Source organism: Zootermopsis nevadensis, unplaced genomic scaffold, assembly GCF_977971745.1.
Source record: "Zootermopsis nevadensis isolate Lab colony 2312 unplaced genomic scaffold, Znev_1.0 Znev_ptg000006l, whole genome shotgun sequence".
In the NCBI taxonomy this organism is placed as follows: domain Eukaryota; kingdom Metazoa; phylum Arthropoda; class Insecta; order Blattodea; family Termopsidae; genus Zootermopsis; species Zootermopsis nevadensis.
In genome coordinates, this window is record NW_028259138.1 from 12,523,885 (window position 1) to 12,550,989 (window position 27,105).

At 38.5% G+C, this 27,105-nt stretch overlaps 4 protein-coding genes across 15 annotated transcripts in view; 1 reads left to right on the forward strand and 3 right to left on the reverse strand.

The window, feature by feature from the left end:
* Positions 1-641: 641 nt before the first annotated feature.
* On the reverse strand, positions 642-15,858 carry Hgsnat (Heparan-alpha-glucosaminide N-acetyltransferase). 8 transcript variants are annotated; one of them, XM_087343737.1, is made up of 13 exons: positions 15,747-15,858; positions 6,656-6,828; positions 6,406-6,536; positions 6,089-6,219; positions 5,160-5,367; positions 4,608-4,715; positions 4,251-4,347; positions 3,430-3,594; positions 2,832-2,953; positions 2,155-2,324; positions 1,884-2,070; positions 1,691-1,803; positions 642-933 (listed from the first exon to the last, which is right to left on the reverse strand). In XM_087343737.1, exons 2-13 carry the CDS (start codon positions 6,797-6,799, stop codon positions 752-754), a joined length of 1,758 nt encoding a protein of 585 aa, XP_087199863.1. In that variant the 5' UTR covers positions 6,800-6,828; positions 15,747-15,858; the 3' UTR covers positions 642-751. The 8 variants fall into 8 exon arrangements, with proteins under 8 accessions (XP_087199863.1, XP_021935252.1, XP_021935254.1 ...); XM_022079560.2 differs by lacking the exon at positions 15,747-15,858 and adding an exon at positions 12,469-12,562; XM_022079562.2 differs by lacking the exon at positions 15,747-15,858 and adding an exon at positions 11,202-11,236.
* Positions 11,987-14,799, forward strand: LOC110837449 (caspase-1). Its single transcript, XM_022079569.2, has 5 exons — positions 11,987-12,069; positions 12,348-12,598; positions 13,104-13,279; positions 13,930-14,056; positions 14,246-14,799. Exons 1-5 carry the CDS (start codon positions 11,987-11,989, stop codon positions 14,494-14,496), a joined length of 888 nt encoding a protein of 295 aa, XP_021935261.1. The 3' UTR covers positions 14,497-14,799.
* On the reverse strand, positions 14,077-18,232 carry LOC110837450 (bolA-like protein DDB_G0274169). Of its 3 annotated transcripts, XM_022079571.2 has the most exons (6): positions 18,098-18,228; positions 17,741-17,999; positions 16,794-17,056; positions 16,340-16,408; positions 15,747-15,868; positions 14,077-14,307 (listed from the first exon to the last, which is right to left on the reverse strand). In XM_022079571.2, the coding sequence occupies exons 2-5, from the start codon at positions 17,793-17,795 to the stop codon at positions 15,788-15,790; spliced, it is 468 nt and encodes a 155-aa protein (XP_021935263.1). In that variant the 5' UTR covers positions 17,796-17,999; positions 18,098-18,228; the 3' UTR covers positions 14,077-14,307; positions 15,747-15,787. The 3 variants fall into 3 exon arrangements, with proteins under 3 accessions (XP_021935263.1, XP_087199868.1, XP_087199867.1); XM_087343742.1 differs by lacking the exon at positions 14,077-14,307 and having other exon boundaries at positions 15,770-15,868; positions 17,725-17,999; positions 18,098-18,232; XM_087343741.1 differs by lacking the exons at positions 14,077-14,307; positions 18,098-18,228 and having other exon boundaries at positions 15,770-15,868; positions 17,741-18,029.
* Positions 18,233-19,081: 849 nt separating this feature from the next.
* Positions 19,082-27,105, reverse strand: part of LOC110837444 (lipase maturation factor 2) — a 176,672-nt gene continuing 168,648 nt past the window's right edge. For all 3 annotated transcript variants that reach the window (XM_087343735.1, XM_087343734.1, XM_022079554.2), the window contains 6 exons: positions 26,832-26,952; positions 26,078-26,212; positions 25,263-25,468; positions 24,255-24,495; positions 23,030-23,246; positions 19,082-22,943 (listed from right to left, as the gene is read on the reverse strand). In XM_087343735.1, coding sequence (XP_087199861.1) covers positions 22,649-22,943; positions 23,030-23,246; positions 24,255-24,495; positions 25,263-25,468; positions 26,078-26,212; positions 26,832-26,952 — 1,215 coding nt within the window. In that variant the 3' untranslated portion in view covers positions 19,082-22,648. The remainder of the gene's footprint in view (positions 22,944-23,029; positions 23,247-24,254; positions 24,496-25,262; positions 25,469-26,077; positions 26,213-26,831; positions 26,953-27,105) is intronic.

The following is a 27,105-nucleotide window of genomic DNA, read 5'->3' on the forward strand; positions in this document are numbered from 1 at the left end:
AAATTTACCATGAGTAAAATTAAAAATTTTAGAATAAAAGTTTGATGGAAACTAATTGACTCATTTACGTGCTGCTCTCTCTTCAAATAGATTTATTCTGTATTGTGTTCCACAGAATTTATTTCAGATAGAACATTCTTGTCACAAATGGGGTAGATTTAAATCCGACAACACAGAGTAAGTGCAGAGTATTCCGACTTCTGAAATACGAAAAATTACGAATAAGAAACAGTACACGGAAAAAAAAATGCTACAATTATGTTGTAATCCTTAACGTCGCTTGTTTTAATGGTTGGAGGGTTCGTGAATCTAATCGCGGAAGCTCACAACACACTTGATTTTTTTTCTGCAAATATCTCAACATTTTTAAATATTTCGAAATTCAGTAATTACGGGAAAAGTAACTACATTTTACGTAGTCAATAAATCAAGTATCATCTTCATCTCCAATTCCTGTCTTCAGATCTCATCACTCAAGCTGCTAAAACCTCCCTGACAGAAAAGAGAACACCTTCCTTACCGACTGTTCCCCAAACTAATTCTTTCTTTCGTCATGTTCCGCTGGCGTCCAACCTTTACATAAATCGTTTATTACAATGAACAACCGAGGAATAATCATCTTATGACCCCAAATACAAAAGTATACAGATTCATTTATTCAATTCCTTACATCATTAAAATGAAATATGACTGGGATATTCGTCGGCTGTGCTCCAGTTCAATAGCCCTCGTACTATTACGTCACACGATGTTACAGCGACAAAAAGAATTTGATGTTATGAAGCCAAAGACCCACAAGTACCCAGAGGGCTGTGCCCCATAGGGACTCGATGAGCAGGATAAAGTGTGTGTTCATGGTCCCTAGGGACCAGTGCCAGGGAAACATCCGGAAGGCGACAGAATGTCCCACGTACATGATAGTGGCATTCATTCCTGGGGAACACAAAAAACACTTGCGATAAATACAGACGTGTTACACTACAAAATGGCGTCCATAACATTTATCGAGGCGATGGGTTTCTTACAGCCTGCAAAGACATTCCCGGGCTACGAAATTTTGTGTAAATTCACTATCTGGTTCGGAAATGTGACACAAGCACCCTAACCCATCCTTCTTTCGTTAAGTATGACAAAATAAGATAATTTTCGTGAGTGTGATGTCTCGAGGGTGTAACTTTAACGGTGAGTTGGTTGGACTTTCGATTAATTCCACCAGATTCCAGAACTAGGCTCAATATTATTTGAGTCGACACGTGTTAACAATTTACAGGACTTGTGTTGGCTCAATAAGGTGGTGATTCGGGGTTCGACTTCCGGTGGGAACGTTTCACTTCTGCGATCGCCATCTTCGGACTCACCGTCGCGGAAACCTCAAATACTACAAGAAAAAATATGTATTCCGATGCTAATAACAGAAATTGTGACAATCATCTGGCTTCAGTTTCCTTCCCACGAAAGAAAATGCAGTTGTCCGCGCAAAGGCGGATTAACTTTAATGCAAATTCCGCATATCACACGTTGTCAGTGTCTGGGCCCAATTCCGTCCAACTACTGGTAGGAATACTCCGAGACAAAGTCCAGCGGAATTATTTCCGCATTCAGCAGTGTCCGTGTTAAAGACAATTTGCCGGATTAAAGGAGCTTCCGGATCAACATGGCTTCGACTTTTTCTGCAGAAATTAGCACTGACCTGGATAAAAGAACGGAGCTCCACTCCACCAGCCTCTGACGTCGATAAGCACGTAACAGGCGGCTAGCAAGAAGAACGCGAGGCACGACGTCGCCAGTACGAAGGACAGCGACCTGTGGGACAAACACAGGTCGCATATCAGACCGCTCGCCCTCTGATCCACTGGTTCATCATCATCAATTGTGAGGCTCACCAAAGGTTCTTGTTGATCGGTATCCAGCCTTCGTCCTTGCTGGCGAGGCAAAGTATTCCAGCCGAGATACCAACCACCGCGCCCCACACACTCCAGCGGGTCACTCGCCCCTTCCAGTCACTGTAGAAGGAAAGGGTGGTGCCGGCCTGCACCCCCAGAAATACTTGGAACACCGAGAGCAGGCATCCTAAAAGAGGAGAGGTGGGTTACCAACTTCAATCTCTTCGTCTCTTACAAGATCAGTCAATCTGCTGGACCACTGACAACTTACCCGTAAGACCCTCAGGGTCGAAGGGTCCCGACCCGTAGACCTTCCGCGCAGTTGGGTGCTGGTAGATGTGATTCTCCCCGAGTATCAGGCGGTCCAAATAGCCCGTGGCTCCGCCGACACAGCCCTTGAACTGCCCTTTGTCCTGAACACCGCCGGGGCCCAAGTACCCCCTGAAGACATGAGGGGCAATAAGACCCTATTTGCACTAACGAGTAAGTGGTGTCCGTCTACCTTTAGACGAAACACAAATAAAAATCTTCCGATGTTCTAATTTCTCTTAAAGATCGATTCTTCTTACCACTTAACTCGCGATTAAACCTGCAATTTGTATTCGTTGCTTTAGATTAACCGTGGAATCATTTTTGGTATTTTACGTGTATTTAAACAAGAATTTGAAGTATTTTCAAAATACACGAAACCCCATCAAATTCTGAGTATCCATTCCTCCAGGACTTCAATATTCAAACTCAATGTTTTCCTCTGAGTCGTAGATTTCCGATGCATCAGTTTTGCCATTCAACGGCTGATCCTCAGAAACAAACTGTTCCCGTTTTCATCCGGAAAATTTCGTTCGTGATTTCCGTCAAGTGAGGCACATGACTCGTCACAAAGGACGCGAAATGCAGACAAATGTTATCATGAAAAACCTGCGTTCTTCAGTCGAATGAATTACTCACTTAGGACATCCGGGGACGTCCAGATAAAACGTGAGGGCCAAGTGACCGGCCACGACACCCACCATCAGAATCCACTGAGGAAGCAGGACTACGATGTCTTGAGATGCCGCAAGAAAAGGAATCTGTAATACCGACAAATCTGGAGTCACTCGTTTGAATCTCGGGTCATTCTCGCTATTCGTACTCAGACATCCCATCTTTGAACAGAAACTTAAGAAACACCCCTAATTTTAAGAATGATCATCGTATTGTATAAAAATATATGAACTCGCCAACGTTCTTCTCGAGGCCCTCCACGACTCATAACATCGTGGCTTCACTCCCACTACACGTTCTTCTAATCTTAAAAATATTGTTAGCCACCTAGTCGAGGCTAACACTCGCAGCGTCGTAACATGCATTTTACCTGAGCGGTTCTGCTGTTTCAATGTACTTATCGCCACTGAACCACGACAGTGAGACCAAAAACTTCTCTTTTTATATATTTTTAAAGTGTTAGCCAGGCTAACATGAACACTCAGCCCCAAACTGTGATGGATTTATCGTTTCTAACCTGTTGTTACCTTAAGTATTTGATACGTTGATGGAAAAATCTAACCTTGGGTGTTCGGTAGCTGCGACACGTAAGAAATACGCAGAGCGTAGCGACGACGAAGTAGACAAGTCCAAACCTTTGAAGAACGCCGAAGACTCGCATCGTCTCCAGTCTTGAACCCCACAAAGAGTTTAATACCAGCCCCAACAGGAAAAGAATGGACGCTCTCTGTCAAGGGGGAAAAGACGTCACAGAAATGCCCAAAGCATGACTAAAATAAAACTTAATTAAAAGTATTAAAAGTAAAGCGACAGATTCTCGGGTTAGGTTAGTTTCTAAACGGCAAAAGTGAATTGGTAGCAATGAGAGTTCTCGAGATTAAATAATAATAGAAATTTCGTGTATTTTAACTCGGCTAACACGGCATTTGTTTTAAATCGTGAAATATTTGTTTCGAATCATATATCAAAAATATAATTTGAGTAAAGTTACATCGGAAACTATCGTCTCAAAATTACGAGGGGGTCCGTAAATATAGAAATTCTTGTTACGAACATGTTTTTTTTTTTTTAGACACAGTAGCACTGATAAAGTTTTTGCAGGAACTGCGAAGAACTTTGGATTCCACAAACACTAATGTTTTCTGTCAAACAATAAGAATATTCAAAATAAAACCACGCATTTTAAAAATCTTTCACATATTTCTTTAAAAAAAAATCAATGTAAAGTTCGAAGTTAACATAAACTGGACAATGTATTTTAATAATTCGTGATAACTAACTCTTATTTGTTTCAGAGTTTAGGAGTATTTTGATTGAAATTGTTCGTCCTAGACCATCCTCTGCGGTTCAGTGGCTGAGGACCTATCAAAGGGACTCACTCACCCGAAGGACGGCGAGAAACATGGTGGACCTAGGGACATTCCTCTTGAGCTGCGACCTCACCGAGATAGGAATACAGACCCCCATTATCCACATGAACCTAGTACGAAAACAGAACTTAAAATTTTACCAAAAACCATCGACGTTTTCTTCTCATTCAACTTAAGATCTGAGTTAATTGACTTCCTCTGACAGGCGACTGGGCTACTAAGGCACGTTATGGACGATGCAAAGACGTGATTTTTTTTTTAATTCAGTGTCGAGCTGTGGCAAAATAATTTACTTCCAAAAGTTTACGCTTCGTATTTTACTGTTCAATGTTTAGCGAGATAGCCTGAGGAAACACTTGTGGCGAGTTACCATGGAAACAAGAGATCGGCGAGTTGCAGGCCGTTCCAGGTGGCATGCTCCAGGAACCAGTACCCGCCGGCGCCATCGTTAACGAATATCATTAGAACGACGCTGATCCTGCAGAGAAAATCACAGATTACGTCATCCCCCGAGTGCAAAGACTGTTGGCTTCTGAGTCTCTACAAGTGGAAGATGGACCTCGACACCAAAGGGCTGGAACGAGTTGGAAAGCGGCGATGGAAATGTAGTGAAGACGGGAATTCCCGGAAAGATATGAGGAAAAGAAGGAACGATAAACCAGGAAGACAACGGGAAGCAGGATTTGAGGTTTTTAAGGCGGCGAGTCTGGTTTGTTAAGCTAGCTGCCTATATCATCAGGGCGAAGATTCACTCATCGCCCTGATGACCTCTGAAACGTCGGCATACTTCTAGCAGACTACATCTACAACCCAGAACGCAGTCATCTTTATATCAGTCTACATTTTCCAAAAATAGGAGACATTATGAGAAAAAAGAAGCTGGAGATACATCGTCTTCCACATTTAAAGGGTTAGGCATTACCCTCGGAAAGTGTCCAGAGACTTGAGACGGAGTCTTTGAGGAGACTGGTGTTGCGATACGTTCTTGCCATCGGAAGCTGATGCGACCTGAGACCCGCTAGTCGGTTCGATGATCCGTCTCCTGTAATCCAGCCACTTTCTTGTCACGCTGGACCCCGACAAGAACAGAAGCCAGATAATGGCCAGTCCCATCAAACACAGAATCAGTGCTGTAAAACGGAATAACTCTCTTTAAAACAGATCTGCTGTTACTACACAAGGCATTACGAGACATAGAGGAGAAAGCGATTAAGTTAATGTAAAGTGAGAGTTATATCAGGCCTAATTATTATTAATTAGTGTTCTGTCTGACGACAGGTCCATATTAACAGGATCCTTCCATCCTTTTCTCGGACTGGGACCTGTTCATATACGTTCTTGGCAGATGATCCAGAAGTGGTTTGCCATTGCCTTCTTCTGTGTGTGAATGGAGTAATTGTTGGGATGCCACGGAGGAAAACTCCGTGTTGCCTAGACCACGGCCTTGCCCAACACAAGTTATAAATTCGGGCACCGCCGGGAATCGAACCCGAGACCCCAGGATTACAAGGCCAGCGTTCTAACCGCTAGACCACCGTGGCGGTGTATATCAGGCCTATAAACACTAAAATTAAATTACCCCCAACAATATTTATTGCTGGCCCTAATTTCTTCGAAATCTGCTGGAGATGAAACTCGTAAAAGAGTTGAATACATTGTAAAGCCCCCGTCAACTTATACTATGATATTAGCTCGTGAGTAGGAGAAGTTGTCGCATCAGTAAGGCGCAGACGTGTGTGCAGTTTGCACGAAACAAAAACTTTTGTGACATTATTAAAATAAATTTCGATCTTAAAAAGATACAACGATAAGCTCTGATTTTTTTAATCCTGTTTGTTTCTTAGGACTCACGTAAGTAAATATTGACAGGTTCCTTGGCTGTGGTCATAGAGCACAGGACATCGCCAGACTCGGTTCCGCTGATAACGAGGTCATACACACCAAATTCTCCGAAAGATGGCTCCAGTTCACATATAAGAGAACTGCAAAATCAAATTAAATTCTATGTACCACAAATCAGTTAAAAAAACATTGATGAGTATGACTTATGTAGCTTTTTCAAGTATCCAAATATTATTCCCAGCACACAAAGAAGATTGGAGCGCGGGCAACGAACATACAATTACGTAATCTCTGTAAACGATGTTGTGTTCTTTAAATATGCTCACCTTCTGTTTTGTCTTTGAATGAATTCCATGGAACCATTCAAAAGAAGACGCCATGATGTTCCGTGTTTGGTGTCAACCGTGAGGACCCGATTCTGACGCGGAGGAATGCTTGTCAGTCGAGAGTAAGGACACTGAAAACCACGATCATGTACGTTTAATTACACTCTAGTGGCAGATCAGAGTGCCGAATTATTTCTGAACCTAGTCACTGGCGTCCTACATCCGAAGTAGATGTGATAACAGATCTTACCTTGTAGCATTCGTCCGATAGGGTGTACAGCCATAACGAGCTATAAAGTAGTGACGTCACATTTACAAACGCTTCATCCACCTTCAAGTCACTGAGATTCAAACCCCGGAACTCATTCCAGCCAGGATCCTCGATCCAAGACATCTTTGATCACCGCTCGTTCCCTTTTTTCACTGAGATAAATATGAAAAATGGTCAGATTTAGGCCGATCGCAATCAAAACATTTCAGATAGATAAAACCCTTATCATTAGCGCTCTCATTACAAACTAATGACCCATTAGCACTTATACGAACAACACAACGTCTCCTTCATGGAGTGCAGTTTAATTTACCAGGAAATGTTTCGAGATGCGCTGAGATTGCTAGTCGTTTCGTGACGTACGAGACCATGACATCAATTGCTACAGCAGTGAACGGGAAACATGTAGGTAGACACGGCCGAGAAGTGGTTCGGCGATGGGGAAAGAACAGAGACGCTGATCATAGCTCAACTGCTCACTAAATTCCTAAGATTTATAAAATCGAATGTTCGATATCGCGTTCACAATTTTTCGCCAGTCGAATCCAACACACACTATTTCTATGAGGTTCATTTAACCCTTTGAAGCCGAAGATCGTCTGAATATTATTTATGAATTCAGCCCGTACCGCGAAGAAAACACTACACCTCACCATTACGAAAATCAGCTGGTTAACCCTTTGAAGCCGAAGCTCGTCTTAATAATATTTACGAATCCAGACCGTACCGCGAAGAAAACACTTCACTTAACCATTAGAAGTCTAATCAGGCGGTACCACATAAGATTTAACAAAAGAACATCCCGGTCAAAGCCTTAATATTATCCCCCATCTACGCTTAGGTCTTCCTACGTAGTTAAGTTAAAAACATATGTGTCTCGATCAAAACACCTTGAATGCCAGCACGTCCCGTCCACACAGCAAGCCACAGCTGCAAGATTGCTTTCACTTACGGGACTCCTAAATAAGAATACGTCGCTCTTGGCTTAAAATATTCGTACAGGCCTACAATGTTTGCCACCCATGCCCAGTGATGAATGTGGCCTTAAAATCCAGTCGAAATGCTTTCTTAAAACTTTTCTCTCTCTTAATCCGATAATAATCCATCATCGCCAATTGCAAAGCCAATCAGTGGATACGATCATGTTCCATCTCAAACTAGATCACACGTCTACCACGTAATTATTTCAATAGGACACATTTTAATATTTTCTTTCCATCTCATCATTAATCATAAAAGTGGGCGCCTTGTAACAGTCATCCCCCCATAAAAAATCTAAATATTCGTGTGTCACCTACACGCTTATTTAATTATAAATTTCTTGATGTTACTGTCCTGAAAACTGTGGGTGAATCACAGAGTTCCTCGTTATGTACCATTCTCCTTTCCTCATACCTCGTAAGGTCAAATGTTTTCCTGAATACTCTGTATGAAGCCTTGCCTACCTGCTTTAAATACATACATTTACCTTAAGAGGAGATCTTCTGTCACTTTTCTACCAAAGCCAATCACAGACGTAACACCGAATTACTTCTAAAGTACATTCTCAGTTGAATACCGAATTCAACATCTGTTATAAAACACAGTCACTGATGATGCAACCCGGATTACGTTCAACGCGCAAAATGTCAAGGAGACAGAGGAATCCTGCTAGACAAGTCCACAATAAGAAAATCGAAGACGTACCATGAAAACAAACGTGTCTTCCAGTACCATGCCCGAGAACAGCTGTTGGAACTGCCAAAATGTTATACACTTATGCCTTCAAGACGTGTAATGCATCCAACGGTATATTAAAATCACGTTACGTCACGGCAAGTAAGTGGAAGGACAGGTTTGTCGTGCACAATATATTTGTGGGCTTGACACAGTATCTGCACTTTCTACGTTCTGTGCCAAACCCTCGCAGAATCCATTGGTCTACTTTTGCGATTAGCAAAAAGGAATATGATGTTAAATCGTTGCCTTTTGAAGAGTACTCTTAGAGACACGCCGAGTACTTAAAAATATTTGTCTCAGTACTGTACTACGTTTAAAATAAAACAATTCTTTAATCCCACAAGAATATTTTTGTGTTAAAGACGAAAATGTTCGAATCACTGTGATTATATTTATAATAAATTTTAAACAAAACTGTATTTATAATCAAATATAAAAAACGCTATTGTCGGGATCTGAGCTCGGATAAAATGCATATATGATAACCGCGCTAATCATTACACCACCACAGATATACTGACTAACTAGCTAGGTTCATCACCGAATTAACCAAAGCCCTCCACCGGACTCTGTCCTGGGCCAACAAAATCCAGTCTCCTTCAACTCCTATCTCCCATAGATCCCGCCTGAGATTATCCTCCCATCTACGTCTAGGTCTCCCCAGCAGGATATTCTGTTTTCTCTCATTCCTGTAGAAGTAAACGTAAAGGTGGTGGAATTACACTAATACGTCTCTAATAAAATATCACTAACAAAATTATAGTGAAAAATGTTTGCGGATAGCGAAGTGGAGAATTGGATGTATTCTTTTTTTCTTTTTGTTACACGATAGAAGTATTATATTATGAGATATTAATATAAATATCAAACAGCTCACAGACACTGCAAATAACTCTAATCTAACTTTAATCATAACCAAGACAACCCTTGTCACAGATAATAGTCGAACTCACGTACAGATAATACAAAGCCTACCGTCTTATCATTATGCTCGGTCTATTGCCTGAAAGATTAATGTAATAGCTCCCAGGATATATCGTAAAAACCATTACAGAGAAGCAGGAGAACTCTCGCAGACCAACAAATTGCCTACGCACATTCAAAAAAAAATTATGTGTGGTCTGAGGCATTCAGCGAAACTGATGTTAATAAAAATTTGGAAAATTACTAATTTCAAGTTCCAAGTTTAAATTTCTACATAATGTGTAGACAACTACACAAAAGAATGTGTAAGGACGAAACTAGTATTGTTCTTTAATAAACATAACATATATTATTTAAATCTTGTCCGTCTAATCACAATAAAGTCTTATTAAATATTAAAATATTACAATAATTAACATTTAAAATATTTAAAAATATTAAATGATCTTTATCGATAAAGAACATCATTTAATATTTTTAAATATCGATAAAGAACATCATTTAATATTTTAAATGTTAATTATTGTAATATTTTAATATTTAATAAGAATTTATTGTGATTAGACGGACAAGATTTAAATAATATATATTTATTATATCACAATATGACGCAACTTTACCATCTCATAAACACAACATCTTTAGTAATTATCAGTTTAGTTTTAAAAAACATAACCTACAAATGATGCAATAGCGTCAATTATCAATGATGTAATTAAAAATCTAAATAAAAAAACTATATAGCAACACCATTATTTTGGTCTTGTTAATCGCCTTGAGTAAACTTAACATGATTAAGTCTTATCTCACAAACAGGACTCAGCAATCCAGATAACCCAGATTAAAGATAAACACCAGAGATTTTATTATTCAAACACTTTGCCCATCAAATTTGAAATCCGTACTTGGACCAGTTCTCATCTGTGTCAATGATATTCGAAAATTAAATTAAGGCAGGGCATGATACTTCAATTTTGAATATGGATAAAATTCTGGATGAATTGGGAACTGTTCCTGTAATAATATAAGTAAAGTAAAACATACATTTGAATAAAAAAAATTCATAATGTTTTGTACGAGGAGAAATGAACTAGTCTCTAAATTAATTACGGAAATTGGAAGGGATTAAATCAATGTGGCAGAAACCACAAATTTCCTAGGAACTGACAGCAAACTTATAGACAAAATACGCAATAAGATTAGTGGTACTCTGTTTGGAATTAAGAGATTGTCTCATAGTGGATTTAGATGTTGTATATACTGTAAAAAAATGGGTTAAATCACCCTTTTCTTACAAATCGAATTATTGCCTGGGGTCAGAGCTGTAAATAAAATTATTCTGCAAAAATGGGCAGTCAAATGTATCACTGGCTTGAGACCAACTGACACGTGTTGAGAAATATAGTTAGACTACAGATTCAAACTTTAATGTTCACTGTAATTACAGGTAATTTTATTCATTAAAGAGAACGATGCAGCTATTACAAATGAATAGGTTCATAACTATCACCAGTTACCTTACAACCTTAACATCTATAACAGTAGGCCAGCCATTGTAATTATACAATAAACTCCAAGCTCATATCAAATTGATAAGAGACGATCGACTGTTAAAAAGAAGTTGAAGGAGCTGTTCCTAAAAGGGTGTAACTACTCTATTGAAGAATATTATTTACAGTTCCTCTAATGACGGCATTTGAAATATTTTCAGATCTGCTTTGCTAATTGTTACTGTATTTGTTAACGGACTTCACAATATTGTGTTGTACGATCTGTCAATGAACAGTTTTTATTTATTATTTCATTTTTCATAAATATCTGCATTATATATACATTTGAATGTATTCTTCATGTTTTGTATTCAATATTGATTGTATTTTACCTTTGTCCATGCTATATCCAATATCAGTGTGTATTGATTTAATGGACAAATAAATGATTGAATGAATGAATTTATGCTTTCTGCTAGCGATTTTTTATGTCTCGAACCCACCTACCATATCGATTGTTCTCGATTTCTCGCAGCTTTGTTCGCGCAACGTCAGTTCATGTGAATGATAAAGAACTTTGGTTAGAAACTGCGTAACATGTAAGTGGGTACGAATAAATTTAAATCTATTGATTCTGCATTTATTTGTGTGTTAAAATCACCTGTATAAAGTCCTCATATTGTATTACTTATATGAAATGCCCTGAACAAGAATGAAAAAAAAGCGGTTAGTTGTTGGTTATGTTGTAGGTTATTGATATTGCAAGGTACGTGTTACAAACATTTTCAAGAATGGAGTTTAGTCCTTAAAGTACTTTATGTATTATCTTGCGATAGCGATCAGAATCGATCCCGGGATCCTTCAAATACCGATCTTAAGTGCTGTGGGCTAGACTAGACTAGACGTGAAATACCGGCAAAATTATTAAAATTCATGTTTCGACTGTGGTAATTTGAAATAAAAGCCTTCCATCGAATATTGAGGCTTAGGATAGTCCAAAAAATCTATTTTCTCTCCGTTTTTCAGTGATTTACTGTTACTACAACTTCATTTTGCATTATTTCCTCTTCTGAACACCCCTTTTTAGTGTTCACTCATCTAGTTTCTTGAGTATAAAAAATAATTACATGTACATAAACCAAATAATATGTCACAGGTGGTTTATTTTCAGATAGCTATGGCTACTGTCGACTCAAACGTAGCTGAAGTTGATGCTGTAAGTGGTGGTGATGATGTAGGGGATGCATTGCATCGACCAAGGTGAGTACAGAGTTGCGGCAATTTCACACAGTTTATCATTAATGTATTGTATATCTGATGTGACTAGCTAAAAACAGCATCAAATTACCTTTCATTGAAAATCATTTTTACAGTTATCCAAATGCATAAAACCAAATTGACATCTTTACTGCTAAAAGAACTTCAAATATCAGATTTATCTGGTTGTTTTTTTATAGTTAATGTTGCTCTCCTAATATTCTTCATAAACATATTTTTATAGAAGCTGTGTAAATACCCAGATTATATTTTCTTTTCAGGATTCTGCCCAACCCTAATGTTGCATGTATGCCAGTTGACAGGAATTCTGCATATTACAATATGAACTACAAGAGGAGAGGCATGGCTATAATTTTCAATCATGAAAAGTTTGATACTCACGCACTGAAACAGCGAAATGGAACAAATGTTGATCGCGAAAAACTCAAGGAAACTCTTATTGATTTGGGTTTTCAAGTTACAGTACATGATGACCTGAAATGTAAAGAAATCACTAAGATTGTGGAGCAAGGTTAGCTGTTTAGTAATAGTCACTAATTCCATGATAACAAGGTCTTGACTAATTTGGTTTATACACACGCCACTGTAAGGGCCTTTTATCAGAAACAGTGGAACGTATAGTCTGATTGTTACCCAGTGGGGAGGGGATCATTGCCGTAAAACAAGTGTTGCACAATTACTTTGGGCCACAGTACGATAATGACCTAAGGTTTACTCACCGTGAAAGTCTGAAATCCTACAAGAACGTAACTGTCACCTCCTGACTCCTGGCAGAACTGCATGACCCACTGCTCAATTCTCCTTAATCACCAAACCAGATACGAACAGTATGCCCAAATTAATATTGGTTTTGTCCTCAGATGGGGGCTTCACCTCTCACTGAGCACTTGGCCAGACACAAAGTGAAAAAAAAAGTAACCTTAATTTAAACAGGAATGAATGATGGCATAAAAGTAATTCATAACGACTATTAAAGAAGTCAGTACGCTCTGCACTTCTATCTGTGCTTATTCCAGTGGCAGGGAGCGACCACTCAGACTGTGACTGTTTCCTATTGGCTGTCCTGTCTCATGGTGAAATGGGAATCATACATGCAAGAGACAACCCGTACAAGCCTGAGTCCCTGTGGAAACCTTTTACCGCCGACAAGTGCCCAACTCTTGCAGGAAAACCAAAGCTGTTCTTCCTACAGGTGAAGTATTGTTGAAGGTTTTGTCAAGAGGCTTAAATAAAATATTTTCCCCGTGGTTAAAATTAAATTCCTAAACGTTACAGAATAAAATTGACGAAGATTTAATTATTTAGCAAAAATTAACTTATGTGGAAGTATTATGTTTAAAATATTATAACTGCTGTTCAATAAACTGAACTTCAAGAATTGCTTTTAATCTTATTAAACTTTAATTCGCTTAATTTTCTTATTAAACAAATAATTTGAAGATGGTCCTTTATAATAATGCTGCACCATTTTTAATTGACAGCAAAACATTGTTCAGGTATATGGCGTAATACCTCGTGTTATAGATTAAGAGCTTACTTCGTCATTCATGAGGCCATCATCCTTCTGATTTCATGATATTCACAGCCATCGCCAGTGATTACGGCTCGGTCACAATGTGTTAATCTTATACAATTGTCCCTCTTCGAATTTAACGTCATACTCGACTTGTTTCTTAAAGGGTTGGTGCCAGCATAAACACTAAACCATAACATTTTCTGCTCCTAAAGAGAAAAATCATCACATCCTTCGGTACTTGTCGGTTATCGGGACACAAAAAGCGATGTGTCCCGATAACTCACAAGTACCCATTCTTCTTTCATGTGTTCTTATGTGGTTCCTAGGCTTGCCAAGGGGATAAACTGGATGGTGGCATCACGTTACAGAAACGGACTGAAGTTGACGGCGGTGCCATGGGATACAAGATTCCCACACATGCTGATTTTCTGATAGTGTATTCTACTATACCAGGTATTTAAAAGATCTGTAAGTTCTGTGTGCTGTCCATTTTAATTGCTTGAACTGGTATCATCGTAATAATTCGACATTTTCCACCTTTTCAAGTGATCCATTCTCATAGTTCATTCCATGCTGTCATTAAAGATGGCAGTATCATATTAACATTTTTCTTTCACTTGTATTATTTTGATTTGTTGACAGGTTTTTACTCCTGGCGCAATACTACCAATGGTTCCTGGTTCATGCAGGCTCTGTGTTGCGAACTGGAAGACAAAGGAACTTCGGTTCACATCCTCACACTCCTAACATTTGTTCTTCAACGCGTAGCTCTAGACTTTGAGTCAAACACGCCGGGTAATATTTTTATGCACCAAAAGAAGCAGATTCCTTGCATTAACTCAATGCTCACGAGACTACTGCAATTTACGAGAAAGGACGTTGACAAAAAGTAAGCTCTTACGTGGGGCATGTCCTATTGCACAAAGCACGTAACTATATTTGTTTCCATTTAGGTTGGCACAAATTATCCCCCCGACTGCCAGTTTTTAAAACACAGAATGACATTTCTGTGAATGTGATAAATACAAGATAACATTTTTTTGAAATTTGATAAATCATTTTCAAGAACATTGCATTTAATTCCAAACCATTGTTTAATCATGCGTATGTGCGTTGAACAGATTGTGGGTTTCTACTTTCATATGCTGATAAGATTTTGTAACATCTGATTTAAATAAAATACATTGAATTTATTATCTGCCCCGTGTACAGTTTATGAAACCGAGAGAAATTGTGACTGACGGATGTGCGACTCCTCTAACCAAGATGTATCGTAACTGCATGAGAATTACACAATTAAAAATTATAAAATTATGATTGACAATAAAACAGTTACTTGAACCATATGAAGTGAGCACAAAAATATGCTGGTTCGAGTCTCGGGGAAAGAAATTTCTCTTGAGCTTTTCGACCGGTGTATGGGACCGGTGCCAACCCAGAATTGTGAGGAAATTGGGGAGCTACAATGGGTAGCGTAATCCGGTCATGAAAACTAGCAATGGCTGGAGGTTCGTCGTGAAGTCAACTTATGGACATGGTATTTGAATACATTGACAGCCTGAAGAATCTCTAACTCCATGGTACAGGAGCTTCTTTCAGCAGCTAGTCAATGAAATCAGGGAAAGGGGACAAATTATGAAAATGTATGTACTCCGAGTTCGAGTGCATCTTTCCACTTTTATTATAGCTGTGTGTGTGTATAGGTCGCGCGAGTAGTCGTGAGACCTAAATGCGTGATGTGTAAGCCAAGAGAGGGGAGTTCAGTAGTAGCGGAGGTCGCACAGCTTCAGCTGCGGTGACACACCGATCTAAACACAGAGCTACAAACCAACTGAACCTCTAGCGTGCGCGTTGGACGGGTCCATCTCATACGACCAAAATCAGTCCTTTGCGCAAATGCCAGCCGTTCTTGCTCGGCCTCTACAGCTGATATTGCTGCTAATCATTAAGCACTAAAAATACCATATGGCTCTAAGCTAATTTGAGTAATAATTTAAAATTTTTTGCAAATGAAACGAATTTAATAAATATTTCATACATATCATACCTATTTCTTTTCTTATTTCAGTTAAATGAGTACCTCTTGCCACATCTGTATTAAGTTAAAATCCATATCGTAATTGTAAGCAAAATTTGTAATCACCTAATTTGGTAAGACGACAGGATTTTCTACTGACAAGGGCCTCATTTCCCAAAACCACCTCTGCACGCTGGACTTGGGGACACTTGTTTTGTACTTTCCTCCCACTGATCTGGTGTCTTGGCCTGCAACAGAAATTCAGTGTAAGAAATTACACGCTACATTAACAAAGTATCTATTCCCAATATGATCGCTACACATCCTGATTAAGTTTTCCACAGTTTTTCTGTCTCTACCCAGAAACTGGTTTTAAAGCAAGATTCTTATGCTCAGATTGTACCAGTCTCAAATTTTGGACGGGATATCCCGTCAGGTTTCTGGAGCGACTCAGAAAAGCCACAAAACATTTAAGGATGGATGATAATGGACAGACAGCCTTACATGAAAAATGTAATTAAAAAACTGTTAAATAGCTATAAATTATTTTTACAGACTGAACATACAAATAACATTGTTAATAATTATTCAGAGACGTCATAAATTAACTGGTACAAAGGAAAAGTGTCTTAATAACATATGAATAATTAATTTGTGGGCATGCCTGAGTTGCTCAGTCCTGGATTAGATACTTTAATATTTCATTAGTCTCAACTTACCACAATAGACAGAGCATGAACTCCATTCTGTAAGTCCGAACTCAGAGCATCATTTACCATTCTGTGCCTCTGCAAGAAAATGAATTGTCCGTGCACTTTGTGGGCTTAATTCAATTCAAGTTCACTTATGAGAAAATCACCACTTGTCAATATTCACATACACTTAGGGTTTAGGGTCTACCACTTCCTGATTGGTCAGGTAGCCTCTCAGCTTGACAGTAAATGAGATTAATCTCTAGTAAGTTTAAGAAAAACTCACCAATGCTACAGCAGATTAAGTCCAACAGTAAGCACAGTAAATTATAAAATGACTGTCATCTAGGTCGTTGTGCCGAGTAATATGGCAGAAGTTTACTGATGTTTGATGCTTGCAAAATGTCTAAACGACCCAGACGACAAGTCATCTTCATACTTGCCACCCTGAAAACCTCAAATCTCATTCAATAAACTGTACCTTGATTAATGGCAGGTTGTTAAACTTATCAGAAACAACCACAACCTTGAAGTGTGTTTCAGATCCAGGTGGTACATTATGCATATGTGATTCGTTCAAGATATCAAGATGAACTGGGTTGAAAGTCTCCACCAACTTCTTGTGGATAGAATGTTCTACAGGCTTGCCAAACACTTCTCCACTCATTTCTGACTGCAGACATCTGTTTCCTACCGCTGAATGTAGCACAAATGACTTCCTTGAATATTTATAAAGCTGCTGTCCTAAAATGTGAATATAAAATCAATAAGCCTACATAACTCACAGATTTCAATACTAATTATAACACTACTGGCAGATGTTTTTGTAATATGTCACCTTACAAATTTCACAAGTTACAATGATTCTGTCGTTATTGCAGCAACAGCTTTGTACAGCTCCCATGTTATTTCTGGTATAGTACTAAAAGAAAAGTTAAAAGTTGCACTTTTTAAAAAAATTATCACCACTCATAACTTAAAGGCCCTACATAAAATAAACCTAATTTTGGTTCATATCTTGCATCATGCCATGTTTGTACTGGTGATGACAGTCTAAAAGTTAGAAGATAGAGAGTTTTTCAGTATCAAAGCGTTCAATTGGAGCCATGGAAGTTGTTCAGTTAGTGTATAAGATAAATATTCGTATCCTTGATTGACACAGGGGATGGGCGAACAGGTATTCCCTTTTTTCAAATTGGAATATTCTAAAGTTGAAAAACGTAAGTTCATACAAATATTAAATACATATTACACAAAAGATATGGACAGTGCACTAGTTCAGCAATGAGTAGCTTTACTGTAATCTGCACTTTCATAAAAATAAACTGGAAGATATATGAGAATATGATAAGTTTCATTTACTTCAGTCAATATCACTTCGGGCCGTAACATAACCTAAAAGTTGTACGTACAATGAAACACGCCTACCCAAACTATATTTTGTAAACATTCGTTGTGGTTTGATACAGCTTGAGGAATTCATTAACTTTAGTTCTGAAATTAGCAGATCAACTTCAAATCACTATTATTTTGTCGATTACAAGCATAAATCAAACCCAATCATCCGCTACTCGCTGCCAACAATTTGCTCTGCATAGCTCCTCACACGCCCCGTGAAAGACGCAGCAAGTACCTTCCAACACCAGTTCTAATCGAAACTGTATTTCCTCAACAGTTTTAACTTTTCCTGTTTATCAAAACACAAATATCATTCATAAATTAACACATCTTCAGTTGTTCTGTATCTTATTGCTCATTGATATAACTATTATTTATTTGACTTACTGTTGAAAAATGCAATATGAAGACTATAAATGAGCAAAAACTAACTACAAGTATATATTGCAAGCATTAATTATTGGTTTTCTTTAATTGTCAGCGTTTTGATGCCGATATACATTTTAGTAATCACTCTCATATCCAGTCAGGGGAGGCGGAGCCAAATGCGAGACCCCTTAGTAGTACACACTTAAGGCATTTTAGGTTATTGTAATTTTAACGATTTGAAAACTACCTTTCTAGAACTGACATCCATTTTTTCGGCTGTAAATCCTAACGCAGGTAATTATCGCATAAACGACATATTTGTACAGAGATTGCCTACCAAGGCCACTGAATGTGATGAATCTGCAGTCTTGACAAACTACAAACATTTTAACTCACCATACCTATTCCATTCTCTGCGTTTTCTCTAACAGGATGATCCCATGATTTCTGAAGTCCAGCACTACAGTTACTTCATCCTGTTGAAATAACAGCCAATTGTGCCATTGTTGCTCGGTGGTTGGTCTTTTATAAATTTCTGACTCGAAAAGCTTCTTTCAGCGGATGAGGTAGAAACAGGAACAGCTGTACTTTTTCTCAGTAAAATAAAAACCTCTGGACACACCCTTTTCACTGAATTTAAACATGCCCTTTTGTCAGAAATATGAGAAAGAATTACTGAACTTGACACTTGCAATTTTTAAAAGTTAATTGCAATCTACTTCGCAATCTCCACCTACAGATAAAGGCACTTTTCAAACCTTGGCAATGTTTCATTTAGATACAAATTTTCATCCTAAATTGCATTAAACACTAAATGACAGCTCAAAAGTGACTGACACCACTTTTTAAGTTCCACATTGAAGTAAAACATGAAAAAATATGCCCTCTATCTATATTTTAGTTGTGTTTACATTCTATTGAATCATTTATGAGATAATTTTGGGGAGGGGGTTTGCAGTACAAGAAAGGTCGAGAAACACTGATATTGAATACGTAGCTAGATACGTAAGTATATCAAATATATATTTCAAATTTCATGACAGAAGAACAAATACTTCAAGATCAAAAAAGCATGCACAAAATCATAAAATACACTTTGTAGACAGCCACTTCCCTCCTTTTGTAGTGTGTGCCTTCGCCAGAGTGTGTACACACCGTGCTGCAAAATTCAACCTTAACACCATATTAAGAAATACATTCCAAACGAGGAAAGAGTCTGATTAACTGAACAAATTCCAATCGGGATTACTAAATTCTTGGACAATGTCCATCGTCTGTTTTTTAAAAAGAACACTACGTTTTGGAAGTTGGATTTGCTTCCGTCCTCAGGTTAAAAAGTGGGGAGACGCACCTACTCAATTGGGTCCGATAGAAAGAGCTAACCTCAACCATTCATGTAATATTTGTTTCTCTGTACAAATTGGACCTAAGTCAGGAGGATGTTCAATATGAATATTTTATACACCATTAAAACTTTAAAGTAACAACTGTATTTTTACTAAACAATACACTTTTTTCAACAACTAAAATTATTCACATATTATCTGATCAATGATTATCAAAACTGCACAAAGGAATTTTTTCCCCTTAAGCTGGTTTGGGATACAGAGGGCTAATCAATAAGTCTAATGTATAGTATATTTTCAAATATCTACCATCTTTCACATGCTTTCATGTACTAATTATGAAATTAAAATAATTTCTGTACAGACGTACTTCTTAGTGGGAGGGGGGGTACTCAGATTTTAAATCACATCTATTTCATGTAAATATGGTACCTGATGTCATTAAACATAGCTTGAATTATTTAAACAAGTTTTGGGTTGCAGGAATACTTCTGAAAACACTTTCAAACAAAAACTGATATCAAAATCTTGAGGAATTCCACTATATCAATGAGCAGAAAATAGCGTTTCACCATCCTACCCTTTTCTGTCATTCATCATGAATTTTAAGACACTGATGAATTTCTGTTTTCAGCTGTGACAAAATTTCACCCAATCTTTCTGTGTATAGCCATTTTTGAGGGCAGGCATCCAATGACAAGCTTGTCAAATGTTGCTAACCTCTTTGATGGTTTTAAAATTGGGGGGGGGGGGGGGGGGGGGGTTATTGCAAAACCAGACAATGTTTCCAAGTAACCTTTACACTCTGGATTACATTCAATTGACTCTCTTTGCACAAAGTTCAACTGGTGAGAAAAACAATGCATGAAAGAAGCTGTTTCATGGCAAATTAATTCTTGCAGTCCAATATGCTGCACTGTCCAAAGTTTGAGCTACTAGTATTTCGCGCACTGAAATTAATTAATTTGGTTAACACATGCATGGATAAGGATGCAGCAGAGTACTCTCCACTAACATCTAAAATTCTGATAAATCATTCCTGTACAATGTCACCAAAAATCATATAATGAAGAAGAAATTATTGAAGTTTGGATTTTCCAGATACACCTATAACCACATCTTCAATTCAAGGAAGTTTCATGTATGAAGTGAAGCTTTTGTGGCAACTAAAGTTGATGAAATACTCTCGGGCTACAAGCCACGTCAGGTGGCTGAACGGTGAACACACCAATTCTTCTGCCAATGTTTCAAGAACAATCTTTGTTCTCATCCTTACCCAGCAACCCTGAGGATGAGAACAGAGATGATTCTCGAAATGTTGGCACAAGAATTGGTGTGTTCACCGTTCAGCCACCTGACGTGGCTTGTAGTCCGAGAATATTTCATCAAAAAAGGAAGTTTGTTTGAACTCCTTTTATTCTGTTCAACATCGTGATTGAAATGGAAACAACGAGGTCATTCTGGATGTCAAGAGAGATGCCAATAAAGAAACTGTTGACGATTCCAAGAGAATACAAAGTTTTTCATCATACTGTGACAATGGTATTCTGCACATTTTCCAGATGGCCTCCAAAAAAAGGGAGTTTTTGCTAGACCAAGTAGCAAATAGCACCTAACAATTTAATGGTTCTGACATTTCATCATGCTTTTTGCAATGTTTTTTATATACCAGATTGAAAGAACTGTCAACTCAAAGTCTTACCAAACTTCTGTAAAGCTATTTTAGTAGTCACACGATTCATTAAGAGTACGTGTTTTTTAAACACAGAAAGAAATAATATCGCTAACACTGTCCTAGGTCCAAAAATTTCTTTCGGCTGACAGAAAGGTAACAAGGTCAACAAGATAAAGATTTCTCACAGACACACCCAAGGACCAGTTTTGTACCAAGAATCAGAAAAATAGCATAACCTATTCTTTGACTGTTCCACCATTTTTTGTGAGAAAATGATTTCATGTACCAATTTCAATGATTTTCTTCTTGCCCTATAAGAACGCAGGCACACATAAAAAAATTACACACAATAAATAAAACAATCAATGGTGAACATGCGTGTGTGTAAAGAATTCTAATTAAGATATGGTATATCATTTTTCTAATTATAACATGCAAATATACAATTTCTTAGAAAAATCTGTAGCACACCTGAATCCTTGTGGTGGCAAACCAGTTATACGACGCTGGCCTACAGCACAGTCACAAATTTCATCTTCCATAACGCACAAATCACAGCATAGCATACACACACAACAAAAATGTGATGTAGCACTCTAAATGTGATCATGTAAGCAACTAAAGCATGTTAACAGTCGAGGTTTGGCTAACATCTTGTTTTGGAATATCAGAAACTCCCTCCTCCACAAAAGCCTCAACTAGGTGGCTAACGACGCGTTTTATCTGATCACTTATCTTGAATTACCACTGAATCACATACCACAAAAGTAAGAAATCATTTTTCCAAGTTTTAACCAAGCCGACAGTTAACGCAAAAGCTCCGCTCCTAGACAAAGCAAACGGCAAACTTATGATGCAAATATTAAGCTTATCACGACTTTAGATTAGAAAAGTCATACTGAAAGTATGCATAGTAACGTGAATCTGTACTGCGGACATTCAGCGAACTGATATTTTACTGCGCGTAAAAAACACATTCACATATCTTACATTCAGATATATAGGAGGAAAAGGTAAAAAAAAGGAATTCACTCCTGTATAGGAACACAATAATGGTACTTTCTCAGAAACAAAAATAATGAATATCAAAAACAGGAATAATGCACAAAAAGAATCAGAAATCAGTCAGCCCTCAAAGCTCTTATAACACTTCAGAGACAGGAAATGTATGAGCAATCGTGACAATCACAGAAGTAGGAAGTTAACTCTGCAGGATTGCCCGCAATTAATATCATCGCCAACTGTCCTATCCACCACCGTATTATAGTAATACAAGGAAATCCCTTTTACTTTCGACTGAAAATGGCTGTTCAGCGATCCTGGCGGTAGAGGCTAGTGTTTGCACTTTCAGATGGCAAAAATATGTTTATGGCTGGTAGTTTGAAAATATTTAAGGAATTTTGGCTTTTTCCACCTTCAGGGTCAAGCCATTTCAGATCATTAAAATAAAGACAGTCAAGATGATCAAAACACTGGCACACCAGCCAATATTATGACCAAAGTGCAAACAGAAGCCCCAAGAAATGACAATGAAAATCTAAAATGTGCCTATCTCCGTGTCACAGTAGAACCTGTGGTACTGGAAGTAGTGATGATTGCACATCCCGCACTGAAAATGGACCAGAGGAGGATGCTGGGTTCGACAAGAGATACCAGATATCGAAGACGATCTAAGAGCGCCTTCAGCCAGGGAGCAACGTGTGACCCGGAATCTGTGCCCTCTTGCGAAGCTCCAGTCAGGATTTTGATGTTACGCAGATAGTCGAGTAATGGCGGGTGGTCGCGTGAAAAGATTGGTAAGTATTCGCCGACTTTCTCTCGCGTCCACCAAGGGCCAGACCACCTAAAAACAAGTGCAGGAAAATACATATTACGCTACAAATTCCTTGACATAACTATGTTATTTCATTTTTAAAATAACTTTCTTACCTCTGCGACCATGCCGAGTAGTGATAATGGTACAGACTGGCTTTGATATACTTGGGTGGCTTAGCTGGAAATGGATTCCGTGATGTATCAATTAGTTGAAGTACTTCGGGTTGACCTTGAAGAAGCCTGTAAGTCAGACTCATAATCCATGGATTTTGGTGATATGTCCCCAGGGCAGCAAACCACATTTGCCAGTCCAGACGTGGCTGATGGGGTGCTACATAATTACAAACACCAGTTAATCAGGGACAAGATTCTGACATCCTCTCGTAGGTACTTCCTGATCAAACGTTCACGCTTGTAATAACATCCTTCCTTTGCTGAATGAAAATTTTACTGCAGTCTATTTATAATACCAATATAAAGCTACAAAAGAAACAACTGCTAGTTCACAAACAATACAGAACACACACAGATCGTTAACATGACCTCAATAAAGACGACTTATAAAATTCGCAAAAACAATCAATTATCCAAAAACTTACATACATAATCTTCATGTCTGTATCCTAATTTATAATTCTGTATATCAACCATCGCAAGAAGTTAAAAAAGCAATACAATAAAGGGAAGTCAAAATTTAATTTTCAGTTCTCATGGAGATACAGAAATAAACTAACAAGAGAATGAATGGTCCACTTGGTCACGTCAAAAACTCGCCTCAAATTTTGCTCGTTCCAGAGCCCATCTATTAATAATCGTACATAAAAACTTTCTGCTGCTGATACGCTACGCGAGGGCATGAAAAACTGCTCAAAGTTGGATGTACAGTTCAAATCTGAGCCACCACACATGCATGAAGAAATTTGTACAAAATTATGTACTATAACTGTCAAAGAAATGTAAAGTACCAATAGGATCTCTGAACCATATATTGATTTTTCACCAAAAACATTGAATTGAAGGATTATTTGCAAAATTCTTCTAATTCACAATCTTGTCTTGTTCCGTACAGAGAGAAAAAAACTAATCGAGGTCAGAGTTCAATATAACAAGTTGATACAGTGCTATGAATGACATTATGACTCCTCCGACAAGGTGGAAAGACATAGAGAAAGTATGCAAAACGCACAGAAAAATATACTCTTAGCTACATGAGATTATGGGAAGATCAAGAACAGACAAGGTTAGGTATATGACGGCTGACACTGGTGGACACGCATAATTATTGAAGATATATCACGTGCAGGAATTTTCCTCGTCACGATGTATACTTGAAACTAACCAACAAACGAGGGAGTAGAGTTGACATTGCCTGGCTTGTACAAGAAGTTGTACTCAAGCCAGGGTCCATCAATGTGGTTGCTGCCCTCCAAAATAACCTCTGGGCGTCCTCCGACACCGGTCATCCTTCGGAAGAGGCCATATGAATTTGCGAGATGCAAATGGTCCAGACGTGAATGCCAGTGATGGAGGACGGGGATCACGGTACTGTTGCCAGCAGGATGAAGGCTAGAATAAGGTACCTGAAAATAGAACACACGACGCACATGCAATATCACGTATTTTAAAGTGGAAATCCTCAGTTTTCAATTAAACTTCTGTTCAATAACTTTTCACTGCCACATTTTTTAAGCTCTTAGTCTCCTCTACAACCACATTTCAAGTCCATCATATTCCACACCTGACAGAGAAAAAAAAAATTGCAGCAGAATACAACACTCGACGAACACCTCTGAATGGCTAAAATTTGGTCATGTAAGGTACTCATACGTCCCGCGCCGTAGCCGCGCAGTCTGAGGCATTGTGCTTCGGACAGGTGATACGGAATGCGCGCCGGTTCGAGTCTTGGGGAAAGAAATTTCTCACGAGATTTTCGACCGGTGCCAACCCAGCATCATGAGGAAATTGGGGAGCTACAATGGGTATCGTAATCCGGTTATGGAAACTAGCAATGGCTGGGGGTTCGTCGTGCTGACCACACGTCACCCTATATCTGGTTGGATGATCGTTCACCTCTGCTTAGGCATGTGAATGTGAGGCCAGCAGTCGGCTTTGGCTGTTACGCCACGGATTATTTATCATTAAGGTACTCATACATTCTAATTTAGCCTGTACAGATGCGGAGATTGGATTAAAGGTACATTCATGCACTGTCAGCTATAGACCATAAACAGTAGTTACTGTCATAAGAAAGCTCTCATTCTGTATATTTTACACAAATGCAATACCAAGGCACCAATAGTGCTGATTATTTTTGTCTTACTGTACTTGGTTTACGAACAATACTTACAAGACTGATGCCAAAGACAAATGCTGCAACTCCAGTATAGAATAGCGTGGTTAAGATAGTTTGAATCTTGCTGAAAATTCCAGGGATTTCCAAGATGGACACAGTCAGAGCTTCAGCCACTATTAGACTCAAGGAGACAAAGCCTAGGTACACAGAGCCAGGAACGACACGTGACAGCACCCAGTCTAACTCCTGCTTTGTGAATGCTGCGAAAACATACCGCAACAACAGTCTTATTACATCAGCCAATAGAATATTTATTCTTCACGTAAATCTCACAATGCCACAATTGGATTTGACAATGGTATGATATAGTTGGTGTTACTGGATTTCGGACTTTGTCCATCGTCGAAGATTAGAATGCACACGACGTTTCAAAAACAGGTGTCTGTATGAGGCTTCTCTCTGCCTTCCATCAACTACAATGATTTATGCCAGATGTCTATTAAGCAAAGTCATCAATCTCTTCCTATTTAAAGATAAATGCAAATTAACGTTAATGAGTCTTCTGAGCCGCGTGACAAATTCTGACAAGAAACGGGGTTAAAGGCTGCATTTTGCTACGTTGGCCATGTTCCCTGTTACGAAAGCTGATAGGGTAAAGATTAGCGTCTTGATGACGGGATTACATTTGTGAGTCTGAAACCTGATATCCGCAATTTTTATGATCATGTCGTACTTGCACAAATACTAACGATATTTTAGACGTGTATACTAATTAACTGTACGTTTCAAAACTTCCATGTGGAACTCATACCAAGAGGAACTGGAAATGGCGATACGGTATCACATTCTGCAAAACTAAAGGTACTTACCCACGTCAGATTCAATAGCCCATGAAGAGCTTATTCTTACTGAGAACAAGATGTATGTGGCATACAGCACACCTCCGTACACAGCAACATTCACCAACTTGCTAACTAGACCACTCCACCACACATCTTGTTTACCTGTAATTCAATCACCATTACTTAGATGACCAAGAATGAACAGATATATACCAATTTACGAAGCATGTTGCACCAACACATTTATTACAAATACATACCTATTATTAAAAGTATAAATGTGATATTGTAAAGCTTATGACACTATATTGAACACCCTGTAGCCCTGTAATACTGGGAACGACCCATTCTTCAAGTGCCTGAGCACTGCGGGTCCCAACGTTTTCATTGGCTTTGATCTATAGACATTCGGTAGGACTCCTTGGACAAGGGATCGGCCGGTCGCAAGGCCTCTACCTGTACACAGGACAGCACAACAAACATCCATGGCTTGAGTGGGATTCGAACCCACGGTCCCAGCGACTGAGCGGCACAAGGCCCGCGCCTCAGACCGAGCGGCCACTACGGACCCCAGCCCTGTAATATATTGAATATATACAAAAACAAAGAAAATGTTTCGAAAGTTCAAATCTTAACATGAACATCATTTTTCAGTGCAAAAGAGAAAAGAGCTCAGATAAATATGTTTCAAGGTAACATATATTTTCACCAATTTTCACTGAAAAATGTTCTGACGTGCATGAGCTCGACAAGGAAATTAAGCTTTACAAACAATGTTTACCTTTCTGCAGCCTCCTGCGATAAAAGACATCATCGTCCAGTAAGGAGATGCAGAGTACAATTGTAAGGATATTGAAGAAATTGTAGTTGCCTGTCAAAATAATTGCTATCTGAAGTAAGACCTGCAAAAGTGAACAAAACAAACTCTAATCCCAAGTGACACACCATATTTAGTTTTTATTACAAATAGTTATGGCATACAATACCCTCAGTCTCTCTTGTTGCCTTGGCAACAGTGGAGGAGTACATTTCTGAGGTGGTGTCACCAAAATACT

What these genes read in the sequence shown, in the direction of transcription:
- LOC110837450 (XM_022079571.2), bottom strand. Translation starts at nt 17,795, where the DNA reads ATGAATTCCTCAAGCTGTATCAAACCACAACGAATGTTTACAAAATAT. An exon ending in ACAACCTGCCATTAATCAAG is followed by an intron (nt 16,409 to 16,793) that starts GTACAGTTTATT and finishes ATTTTCTTGCAG; the next exon opens with AGGCACAGAATGGTAAATGA. An exon ending in TTCATGCTCTGTCTATTGTG is followed by an intron (nt 15,869 to 16,339) that starts GTAAGTTGAGAC and finishes TTTCTGTTGCAG; the next exon opens with GCCAAGACACCAGATCAGTG.
- LOC110837449 (XM_022079569.2), top strand. Translation starts at nt 11,987, where the DNA reads ATGGCTACTGTCGACTCAAACGTAGCTGAAGTTGATGCTGTAAGTGGT. An exon ending in CACTAAGATTGTGGAGCAAG is followed by an intron (nt 12,599 to 13,103) that starts GTTAGCTGTTTA and finishes TGCTTATTCCAG; the next exon opens with TGGCAGGGAGCGACCACTCA. An exon ending in AGTGTATTCTACTATACCAG is followed by an intron (nt 14,057 to 14,245) that starts GTATTTAAAAGA and finishes ATTTGTTGACAG; the next exon opens with GTTTTTACTCCTGGCGCAAT.
- Hgsnat (XM_087343737.1), bottom strand. Translation starts at nt 6,799, where the DNA reads ATGTCTTGGATCGAGGATCCTGGCTGGAATGAGTTCCGGGGTTTGAAT. An exon ending in TGTTTCTCGCCGTCCTTCGG is followed by an intron (nt 3,595 to 4,250) that starts GTGAGTGAGTCC and finishes CCCCCTTGACAG; the next exon opens with AGAGCGTCCATTCTTTTCCT. An exon ending in GACGTCCCCGGATGTCCTAA is followed by an intron (nt 2,325 to 2,831) that starts GTGAGTAATTCA and finishes TCATGTCTTCAG; the next exon opens with GGGGTACTTGGGCCCCGGCG.